This window comes from Oryza glaberrima, chromosome 1 (genome assembly GCF_000147395.1).
Source record: "Oryza glaberrima chromosome 1, OglaRS2, whole genome shotgun sequence".
Lineage (NCBI taxonomy): Eukaryota > Viridiplantae > Streptophyta > Magnoliopsida > Poales > Poaceae > Oryza > Oryza glaberrima.
Window position 1 is genome coordinate 33,068,711 of NC_068326.1, and position 11,353 is coordinate 33,080,063.

Sequence of the window (11,353 nt, forward strand, 5' to 3'; positions counted from 1 at the left end):
AGGTATATCTTGTAGAGCGTATCATTATCCAAAGCGTCAATCAAAATGAAACCGGAGGGAGTAATCAAACATTTAATTTATCTCCTCAATCATCTTGAATGTTACAAAATTAAGGAGTGAATGCAAGCATGCAACCAATGAGTATGTAGATGACTCCTTGGATTGTAATCAAACATTTAATTTATCTACTCATTTAAGACTTTTTTTTTTAGAATTACACAGTACAACGCATACACTCACAACGCACGCGCACACAACCTTATGAAGGCACGCACGCAAACCCTACCCCTATGAGCATCTTCGAAGACTGAGCCGGCAAATCCTTGAGATTGATGAAGTCAAACGCACGCTCATTCACCCCTATGAACGCACGCACGCAAACCCTACCCCTATGAGCATCCTCGAAGACTAGGCCGGCAAATCCTTGAGATTGACGAAATCATCACAGGCGCCTCGCTACCACTTAAAGCACAACACTGTTAAATCGTAGAAAATTCGCTTCCATGGAGAGTCGAACCCAGGACCTCAGATGCTACTGAGAATTCTTGTAACCACTATAGGCTACAGGCATTTTCGCTCCTCATTAAGTATTGAATGCATAAAGACTACAAAACTTATTTGGAAAAACTCAAATGTAAAATATGTCTAACTTTTATGGATGGGGGGAGTAATTCCGAATTTCAATTATTTTTAAATTGTATTTCTATATGGACTCTATATTCTTCTTCCAATATTTATTATTTTTTAATTTGAAATTTCCATTATTTCTAAATTGTATTTTTATATGGACTCTAACCTCTACTTTTAATTTTTCTTATTTTTTAATTCCGAATTTCCATTAGTTATATTGTATACCCGTATAAACTTCAGTCTTCCTTTTCTATATTCATTATTTTTAATTTCAAATTTCAGCTATTTTTGAATTATATTTATATATAGACTATGTTTTTTTTTATTAATATGAGAATTTTCAGACCATAGAGCGTGGGGGCTTTTTTCTATTCCTTAAATAAGTTAATAAATTCTATAGTTTTATAGTCCTCCAATTATCAAAGTGGGTGGTAGGATTTGTGGGACCAATGAATACCACTCGATGAGATGAGAGAGAGAATAATATGTTTGTAAACATCAGCGCCCGATATTTTGGCAAGAGCAATATTTTGGATATTCCTAAAATATCTGTAGGATTTATGGAAGCCAGTTCATGTGTTCTGAATGGCCTTATAGAAATTTGTTCTTAGTATTTTCTACAAAAAGTATCGTCGTCCGATTATATTCCCTTCAAGACCCTTAAAGAAAAAAAAAAGCATGAGACCACACCTCGCGAACGTCTGTTTTAAAATCTTCCAGGGTTCCAACATAAACCAATGCACATGACACATTGACACCATATTCTTGCATTTTCCCAATCCCATTTTGGATAATCCAAATCTAATGCACATGACACCATATTTCTTACATTTTCCTAATCTCATTTTGGATAATCCTGTGTTTCAGAGGATTAGCATCCACAAATTTTTGGTTAATCGTTGGGCCATTTCGCCATTGGAAACCAAATAGCTCCCAATCTTACAGCCCAATAGACCGTTACTGATCACGTCAGGACACAATAGGCAAGAACAGTTTCAAGGACAAAACTCCACAGAATCAAGGGCAATAGAACCCTGAGAAATTGTGACAAAACCGATGTATCGAAACATGTGCCAAAATTTCAATGCTCCTCAATAGCATTGCAATGTTCTCAACGGCAATACAGCACCTCGATCTAGAGCTTACTATAGGTCCATATAAATGAATTACAATAAGGACTGCAAAAAGATCTTCAACTTGAAACTTCTATTTCTTCTTGTCAGTAGTACCAGCAGACCTGCACAACAAGAGAAGGGATTTAGTTTGCAAATTCTCTTTGTCAAAGGTAAGAATTGGCCAGAAAATGAAAAATGAAACAAAACTTACATACAACTGAGGTACCAAAACAACGGAGAAAATCATTTGTACTGCTTTGAATTATAAAGCTATAATAGATAACAGAACAGAAGTATAGGGACACAAGTTGGGCGGACAAGCGGGATTATTTTATTTTTCCCGGTTATCCCACTTATAGTTCACTTTTTCTTCCAAAATTTGTGCTACCATGTGGGAAATGAACTAGCAAGAAGGTATTTATGCAAATAGTGGTATTGTCCACTTGCACCCCTACATAGCTACAGAAAAAGGACCAAGTTAATTTAGAGACAAGTCCAATATTTGCAGAATGCCTCTTATATACTTGGGAGTACTTACACAAATAAATCTCACAACAATGTTACCGATAAAGTGCTACTCCCTCCGGTTCCATAATTCTTGACGTTTTGGACAGAGTGTAGTCAAACTTTTATAACTTTAACTATCAACTTTAAAAGTATTTAGTTTAAAAGAATTAGAATAGCATATATGGATTCATCTTTCAAAGTTCTATAATAAAAGTAAACATGCATTTATTTATTTTGTATATTATAATAGAAAAACAAGGTCAAAGATATATTTTGAATACCGTGTCATTGTTCAAAAAGTCAAAAATTATGAAACCCCATTCTACACTACGCACGGAAAAAAAAATAGCAACTAAAAAACAGAGAACATCAACAATGAAATTGCAGAATGCAGTAGTAAAGACACACACCTCATCTTCCTGATGACACCCGCCATCTCCTCTCTCTTCTTCTTTGCTCTCTTGTGGGTACCGAGCTTTCTCTTAGCGACCTTCAGTGCACGCTTGTCCTTTCCAACCTTCAGAAGCTCAGTGATTCGTTTCTCATATGGAGCAAATCCCACAACCTCCCTAATCAAGCCCCTGACAAAATTCACCCTCTTGGTACTTTTCTGCAATAAGACAAGAAAACATATTAATGAAAGAATATAAATAGGAAGCAGCTGTGGTGTATGGCCGTATTCATCAGGAAGACAGCAAAAGAAATCTCTGGTCATAGACTCGAGAAGCAGCTATGGTGGAGATTGTAGTTCTCCTCAGTAAAGTGAATTTTTTTTTTCATGTCATAGGATCAAGAGATCACAAGATCAACTAATGGTAATTCAGAATTTTCTATTTGACATGAGGTGACAAAGCATCACTTCATCGTTCATTTGTCATTTCAAAATATTGAAGCTGTGGAAGTTAAAAAATAGATTTTAACAGAACATCATTTTTATTTGCTTTTATAGCTTTGCTCAGAAAGGTAAACCAAAGATCCACACAACTGCACAAGCAAAAAACATTCAATTTTTGTTTACATTGCACAGAAACCGAATCTACATTACTGGATAATAAAAAACAAAAAACATTAAAATATTTAGAACAAGACAAAACAGAGGTAAATTTAGTGAGATATTTTAGAAACAAAATCATGAGGTGATTAAGCTTCCACGTTAGACTCACCAAATAAATATATGCCTCCAGGACTAGCAATTTTGGAGTTGTGTTTTCTCCAAATTGCCAAAGGTGAGACGAGGCACAAAGACATCAGTGTGCATACACATCTAAGCCATTCAAATGCAATTTTGATGTACAGAAAACGATAACCCATTGCTGATACTTGCCATTAACACGCCACCATTTCAGGCAAATAAATTAATAAATTAAACACACCATTCTTAGTCCATTATAATCAAATTGCCAGGAAGGTGATTAAGCAAGCACAAGCCACCACGCACTTACTCATGTCCAATGGTAATTTAGACAACCATATAATTTTATGCCGACATAATATATAATTTAACAAAAAAACAGCAGTCGCTGCTCCGATGTCTAGTACGACGAAACGAAATTAGCTAGCAAATACAGTAACTGTACCATATAGATCTAATCAAACAGATGACATGCCCATGTTGCTACGATACGAGATGAGCAAGGATAGAGAAGGGAGGAGACAAATTACCCCCTTGCGGTCGGACGGGCGAGGTGGCAGCTCGCGCTTGGTGACGACGTGGCCCTTGTTGATGCCGACGAAGAGCCCCGACTTGGGCTGCGGCGGCGCCATGGCGGATCTCCTCCTCGCTCCTCGGACCTGCGGCGAACGCGACGGAACAAACCAAAATCGATCAACAAACAGAGAATCGAAGCGGAGAGGGGCGCGAGAGATCTCGAGTAAGGAAGCGCTCGTGTGTGTGAGAGAGAGGCGGCGCTCGGAGGCTGCGTACCTTGGATCGGCGACAGCTACAAAACCCTAAGCCGCCGGCTGCGTCCGAGGAGAAACCCTAAGCGATGGAGAGGATGTTGTTATATACACGTCGGGTACTAGGGTCACAGCCCAGATCGATTCGTAGGAGGAATTAATGGGCCGGCCTAGTTTGCCTTCCTGGGCAATGACTATGGGCTTGCTTCACTTATCCATTTCGCTTTTTAGCTCGCGTTTCGTTGTTATCTCGAGAGGCTGTAAGCCTTGAAATGTAAAATTCTTGTACATGAAATCTTTCGTCTGCTCGCTTTTCACTTAATGCCATCATGTAGCAGCAAAGAAGATTAGTACTCCCCTTGTTTTTTGTCGAAATATTCTTTTTCCTATAACCTTCACCAATCGCTATAGGCTTTTGTACCAAATTTTGATAGCGTTGGTTTAGTTTGATGTTTTTCCAAAATTTAGTAGCATTTTTATGAGGGAATCTTCGGAACTACCAAATGTTGGTAGGATGGTGTTGTTAAGGTAGTGTTTAGTTTTTTTCCCAATTAAAATTTGGTAACACTAAAATTTGGTTATGTTGAAAGTAGCGGTAAAGTGGCACATGCCCTGTATGTCAAAGAAGAGCGTTTTTTTCTTTTTAGAGATGCAAGCCCTTATACATAGGTACATTCACCCTTTGGCCTTTGTAAAGGCGAATCCGAACACCTTATCCTCTATGGATACGTTTAAAAATTGGTGTATATTTTGAGGCGAACGAAAGTCACCATAGACGTCGTCATCTATCTATCTATCTATCTATCTATTATATACTAAAAGTCCATAAAACTTCCTACAAACGCTCTCAAGTCGCCACGTGGCACTCTAATAAAATAGAGAAAATCCTAGAAATTCTAAGAAAAAAGCAAAACATCTATCCCTTAATTTTCACTTAAATTGGCGGGGTCCAATATTACACACCGTTAGATAAAATTGATCTTAAAACAAACTAAATACCATGGGTCCCACCTATCCTCCTCCAGCGCATTGGCAGGTGGATAATATACGTAAGTACTGTACGTACGCTTCCTCCCCTTTTTTTTCCTTTTTTCTTCTTTTTTCAATTTTTATATATATATAATGGATATATTTTTTAAATAATAATAATTTTACAAACAAAGAATCTACCATCATATAATTTAAACCGGTGTACTCTTTACCTTGTACTATTATTTTCAAATAATGCACTATTTTAAAATAAATTTTACACAATTATATCGTGTACCTATCAAATAAACAATATTTATATTAACAAATTTATACGTGCACTTAAACTGATGGCCCTATTATATAAATTATCGGATCTACTTTTTACATTGGTCTATTATTTTCAGGTAATGCACTGCTTCAAAATAAGGTCTACACTATTATATTGTGTATCCATTATATTAACAATTTAAAATCTATATTAACTAATATACACTTACACTAGAACTGGTGGACATATTATTATAATCATTGGATCTATTGTTTGCTAATAAATAAAGCGTCCGAAATTCTCTTTTTGCCTGTTGCACAGCGCACGTCTGCACCTTGGCCTTTCGCATGTGTGACAAAGCGTAGTGTCTGAGACATCTAAGGTGATCACAACCGCTGTAGCGCTACCGCTTTGCCACATATCAAATCATATATGAAGATGATTAATTTTGTTAATAACATGAAAAGAAAATTAAAGGTGATGCAACGAGAGAATAATTAAGCACCATGGGTTGTGTTTTTCTCAACACTAATTAGCTCTGTTTAAGTTGAAACCGAGAGTTGATTACATAATAATTATAATGTATTGTGTTATGTCGTATTTGGATTTTGTACTATTGAAATGAATCATTATGTTATAAATGTGAGTACAATATTGACGAATATCAATAGAACTCTTAGTACGACAAGGGATAATAGGAGCTTAAGGCCCTCTCTTTTTTTCCTGATTCCATATTTTGGATTTTTTTTTGCACGCTTTCCAAGTTTCTAGATGGTGTCTTCTTTAAACAACATTCTAACTTTTTAGAAGTCAATTCATTCGTTTATACCCTCAAATAGCTATCACATAAATTATATAATTCATCAATTTCAGCTATCCTAAACCTTAAGTACTACATATTTTTTTCATGCGAGTCATGGTGATCAGTAAATTGGTGATCAACGAATCATCGAAGTCGTAAGATGAATATGTAAGAGTTACTCTGAACAATTATAAATATGTGTTAAAATTAATTGCTATTAATTAGACATCTAATGGCTTACTAGCCACAAAATTAATTTCTCTCTACATGTATATAAACATGGACGAAGTTGGAACAAATATTACCATACGTCACATACATATATATTGCGCAGTTAATATTCTAATTAGTCATTTAAAATTCCTTAAAATGCTCTCAAGCTGCCACGTGGTGCTCTAATAAATTAGGGCAAATATTAGAAATTCTAAGAAAAAAACAAAGTATCCGTTACTTGATTTTCACTTAAATCGGTAGGTCCAATATTATAAACCGTTAGATTAAATTGATCTTAGAACAAACTAAATACTACGAGGTCCCACCTCAGCATAGGTATGCACCTACATGCATGGGTACGTACGCCTCCCCTCCCTTTTTTATTTTTCTCTTTCTTCTTTTTTTTCCTATGCATATGCTTCCCTCCCTTTATTACTATATCATGCATCTTTATGAGATGATTTAATCAAAAGAATTTTGAGTATCATGCACTCATATTTTTCATTTGTGGCCATACTACACGTATGTATATATAGATGGACTGTATGATAATTAACTAGCAATATTTTTTTATTTACTTGAGAAAAAAAACATGATTCAAAAGTTGTAAGTACTTAATCCATCTCCTATCAAAAGTTTGTGAATGGTTTTCTAAGATACCTTAAGAAAAATAGAACCCTTAATTTATTATAAAATAATATCATCCAAACTTTAGTTTGCCCTAAATTTATGAGACAAAATTTCTGAACAAACAAGAATCTTACCTTTCAAAAATATGCCCGCGCATACGCGCGGGCCACCATCCTAGTTCACTAAAAAAGTAATTAGCTGTAAACATAAACACCCGTCCCAAATTAGAGACTAACCAGCCGAGTAAATCGCTTTCCATCAACCGGTTTCGGATTGACAGCGTCGTATAGGTTACACAATGCTGAAAGGATTCCTTTCAATGGCTCACACGATTCAATGCCACTTAAATCACCGCGTGTGGTAAGAAGAGGGGAAAAAACGCAAATTGATCGGTTAACCTTCGCAAGCTGTTTTCGTCTCCTCGTTGGGATGACGCGTTGCTCTTCCATCCATGTACGCTCGAATCAACAAAAACTGATAAAGAACTTGTCTATTTTTTTTATCGGCAAATGTTTTACTCGGCAAAGACAAACGTAGCAGAGATCAATGTGAAGAATCATGAAAGATTCGACAATGACCCGGGTTCTCTGGAAAAAGAGAAGAATCGAAATGCAACGCGAAACCGATCAAACTCGAGCATCTCTAGCCATGGTTCCCCATGAGAATATGAGATCATAAGCTACAACGAGCTGCTGCTTGCTCTCCTCTCCATCTCGAGGAATTGCCCGAGCGACGGCGCGGCGCGGCCGTTCTCCAGGTGGCTCCGGAGGCAGAGCGACAGCAGCAGCGCCCTGACCTTGCCGCTCTTGCTCGTCGCCCTCGCGCTCCGGCGCCGCCGGCTACGGCTCTCCATGGCGTCCACCAGGCCGATCAGGCTCGCCAGCGTCATCCCGCCGCCGGCGCCGCCGCCTCCACGGCGGGACAATGACCATGCCGACTGCGACAAAAAACATACTTATATATAAACGTACGTTACGATCAGATCCAGATGTAATCTGCCTGCACTACTGTTCCATTGCCGCATTGCGAATTTGCTATACAGATTATGTTCGAACTGACCTCTGTGTCGAAATCACAAGAAGTGAAGGAAGACGAAGCGCAGTGAGACGAAGTGAAGGCCGTGCTGAAGGAGGCCGAGCCAGAAAGATCCACGCTTCTCGTCACTCCAGCTCTTGCATTCATGGCGCCCAGTCCAAGAGGCCACCCATCCTGCACCATCTCCCCAAACAAACCACAAGCTTGCCATGATCAATTGGTGCGCTAAAACAGACTGAGAAAAAGCATGTGAGATTAGAGCTACAATTAGGCGAAATTAAGATTGGCGCACCTCATGGGCCATGATCTCTCAGAGCCGAGCTTGCCGATCCCACGGGGGACAAGAGCACTACCAGAGTCTAGAAAGCAGGGGTAACTGACTGATGAGGAGTGGACAGGCGTGAAGACTTATATGGTGGAGTCGAAAGCGGGCAACACGTGAAAAAGCCAAGCATTTGTCAGTAAAATTATCTGACAAACCTGCTTGTTTTGCCTCGAGGGTTGGAAAGTTGCAGGCGGATAAACAAAGTGCCTAATTGCCAACACTACTACATGGATTAGATTCAGCCTTGGTTAGCATCACCATCACGAGCTCATGAGATGTCGTCAGTGCTGCTGCTGCTGCGTGAGCTCTTGTGCGCGCATTTTACAAGCCCATTGTGGCCAAAGCACAGATCGGGAGGAGGCTGCTTACAGTAAGATAATGGAGGAAAAGCCTTGAAAGACGGTGCGAATCGTTGGCGGTGTATGCGGACAAATGTGCGCCCGAGACCGCGGAAAGCTCGCTAGCTCCGCCGCTGCACGCCTGCAGCGCATCCCGCGCATCCTCCGTTCTCCCTCGGTCCCTCGAGTTTTTCAGTTACCGGGGGACTTCAGTAGAGTTAATTGGGATCACTTTCCGGGCTGACTGCATTGTTGGTTGGGCTTCCGGCGAAATTCTCTACTCCGTCACGGGCCTAATGTCTGGCCCAGATCGTTTTCGACGGGGAAAAAGTACACCGAAGGTCCCTCAACTTGTCATCGGGATACAAAATCGTCCCCCAACCGTAAAACCAGATATCCCACATCCCTTAACTATACAAAACCGGTCACAATAGGTCTCTCGGCGGTTTTTATCCCGGTTTTATCCTATGTGGCTGCTGTCTCAGCGTGGGACCTACGTGGGCCCCACATGTCAGCCTCTTAATATTTCTCTCTCTCGCCCTTTCCACTCTCCTTTCCACGGGCGACCGGCGTGCGCGCTTGCGCGGGACGGAGAGGCTGGGCACGGCGCGGCCGGCGGCCGACGGGGAAGAACTGGGCGGCGGCGGCAGGGGAGGAGCTGGGCGCGAGGGCGGTCGCTGGGGAGCCGCGCTATCCTCGCCTCCTGCGCGCACACGCCGCACACACGCGCTCCGCGGCGTGCGCCTCGCCGCGCCCCCGCCGCCTACCGCGCGTTTGGCGCGCTCGCGGCTGCCACTGGCGAGCAAGGCGAAGTGGCCAGGCTCGGCTACTGACTACAGATTTCCAAGGAGAGAGTACACTCTCATGCTAGCTTTGCTTAAATTAGGCCTTGCCATGGTGGTGATGTGGTTAATTAGCTGGCTGAGCAAGCTAACCTCTTCGAGCATGGGGTAAATGTAAATCTTGCCCTTGAGCCGCTGCAGCTCGCCCCCGTCCATGGACTGGATCTGCGTCGGCGCGGTCCACGACGACGAGCCTCCGCCACCGACGGCGTCTTCTTGCGCCTGCTTGGGTGCCTTGCTTGCCGACGATGGGCTGGTGGTGCTCTTCATGGGGAGGCTGCAGAACTCCTGCAAGAGCTGCTGCGTCGGGAGGAGGAACCTTTAGCCGCGGAGATGCCACGCGCCTTGCTGCAGCTGCCATGTCGACGCCGCGCCCGCCGCCGGCGACGGCTGGTGGTGGTGGTTGTGCTGCTACATCAGCAGCGACATCGCCGCCTCCGGCCTGTGAAGCGAGAGGGACAGCGGCGCTTGGCTCTGCGGTGTTGGTGGTGGTAAGCTCGCCGAGCCCGCCGAAGTGGACCGTCGGCAGTCGCGCCTCCATCATCGACGCCGCCGCCGCCGAGCGCGCCCACACCCTTACTTTGCTCGTGCGCGTGCGCCACCGTCGCTGGCATGAGCCCCCTCACCCATCTTTGGCCGCCGCAGAGCTTCACCGGGCTACCGCCGTGCTTCCCCACTGCGGCCGCTGCCGTCGGCCGCCATCGCGGCGCCGCCCTCCTCCTCTCCCGCCTCGCCCCGGCGGCCTCCTCCCCAATCCCCAGCCGCCGGCCGGCTTGCGATTTGCGAAGAGAAAGGAAGAGAAGAGAAGAGAAGAGGAGGAAGGGAGAGAGATGACGTGGCATCCTGGTGGGGCCTACGTGGGTCCCACGCTGAGTCAGCAGACATATAGGACAAAATCGGGATCAAAATCACCGAGGCACCTATTGTGACCGGTTTTATATAGTTAAGAGATCCACGGTATCTGGTTTTGCGGGTTGGGGACGATTTTGTATCGACCTTCGGTGTACTTTTTCCTTTTCGACGGTGAGCATATGGCCCGTGAAAATTCTGGCAGGCTACCATGAGGGAGTTGCCGCGTGCCGATGGACATATCGGTACGGTCGTAATTCGTAAAGACGTAAAGTAAACGACATTGATAAGGTCGTTACCGTTTTCACCCCGGTGTCAGTGTCATGCTCACGCTGTCGATGGTGAGGCTCTCTCGACCTGACTGTCGTGCATCCTGTTGGGGCGGCTGCTCCATCACTTGTCGACGCTGAGCACGCAGTTTGCAAGTAGCGATACGTGACTCGTCACGACGAAAGTGAAGGCTGCGATTAAGAGGATGAGGAAAAAAAATAGAGAAGATACTGTCGACGAGTGATACTTATGTATCGGAAGAATAGAGTATTGGGTTACGTTGGAATAGGGATCTACATAGTACGACATTAAAACAGACAAAAGACAAGGATTTACTGTTTCAGGCTCCTTATCAGGTAATAGCCTTAGTCCAGTTTATATGGGATTGCTGATGATGAGAACAGATTACAAAGCGCAAAATCTAAATCGAGAGCGCTCTCGATTTAGTCGTAACGAGCGACGCTAGCCATTGTCCAGATACGATTAGCCATTGTCCAGATATGTGTCTTGAAGAATCTTACTTTACTATAGTACTAATTGATCAAGCAAGTAGAAAAAATATTCCTACCATCTATGCTTCAAATATAATTTTCTCTTAAACTATTCATCCGATCTACGATCTGATTACACCGTTGTGTTCATAACAATTAAATCTTTA

At 42.5% G+C, this 11,353-nt stretch overlaps 2 protein-coding genes across 2 annotated transcripts; both read right to left on the reverse strand.

Annotated features, from left to right (window-relative positions):
* Positions 1-1,623: 1,623 nt before the first annotated feature.
* On the reverse strand, positions 1,624-4,260 carry LOC127762180 (60S ribosomal protein L36-3-like). The gene is made up of 4 exons (XM_052286586.1): positions 4,177-4,260; positions 3,915-4,043; positions 2,663-2,862; positions 1,624-1,867 (listed from the first exon to the last, which is right to left on the reverse strand). The coding sequence occupies exons 2-4, from the start codon at positions 4,014-4,016 to the stop codon at positions 1,837-1,839; spliced, it is 333 nt and encodes a 110-aa protein (XP_052142546.1). The 5' UTR covers positions 4,017-4,043; positions 4,177-4,260; the 3' UTR covers positions 1,624-1,836.
* Positions 4,261-7,446: 3,186 nt separating this feature from the next.
* Positions 7,447-10,348, reverse strand: LOC127760062 (uncharacterized). Its single transcript, XM_052284623.1, has 3 exons — positions 9,670-10,348; positions 8,096-8,245; positions 7,447-7,973 (listed from the first exon to the last, which is right to left on the reverse strand). The coding sequence occupies exons 1-3, from the start codon at positions 9,844-9,846 to the stop codon at positions 7,716-7,718; spliced, it is 585 nt and encodes a 194-aa protein (XP_052140583.1). The 5' UTR covers positions 9,847-10,348; the 3' UTR covers positions 7,447-7,715.
* Between the last annotated feature and the right edge of the window lie 1,005 nt (positions 10,349-11,353).

Coding starts and splice junctions, on each gene's coding strand:
- LOC127762180 (XM_052286586.1), bottom strand. CDS start 4,016: ATGGCGCCGCCGCAGCCCAAGTCGGGGCTCTTCGTCGGCATCAACAAG. Junction 2,863..3,914: donor GCCCGTCCGACCGCAAGGGG/GTAATTTGTCTC, acceptor GTCTTATTGCAG/AAAAGTACCAAGAGGGTGAA. Junction 1,868..2,662: donor GGTGTCATCAGGAAGATGAG/GTGTGTGTCTTT, acceptor CTTGTTGTGCAG/GTCTGCTGGTACTACTGACA.
- LOC127760062 (XM_052284623.1), bottom strand. CDS start 9,846: ATGAAGAGCACCACCAGCCCATCGTCGGCAAGCAAGGCACCCAAGCAG. Junction 8,246..9,669: donor TTTACCCCATGCTCGAAGAG/GTTAGCTTGCTC, acceptor GAGATGGTGCAG/GATGGGTGGCCTCTTGGACT. Junction 7,974..8,095: donor CTTGTGATTTCGACACAGAG/GTCAGTTCGAAC, acceptor TTTTTGTCGCAG/TCGGCATGGTCATTGTCCCG.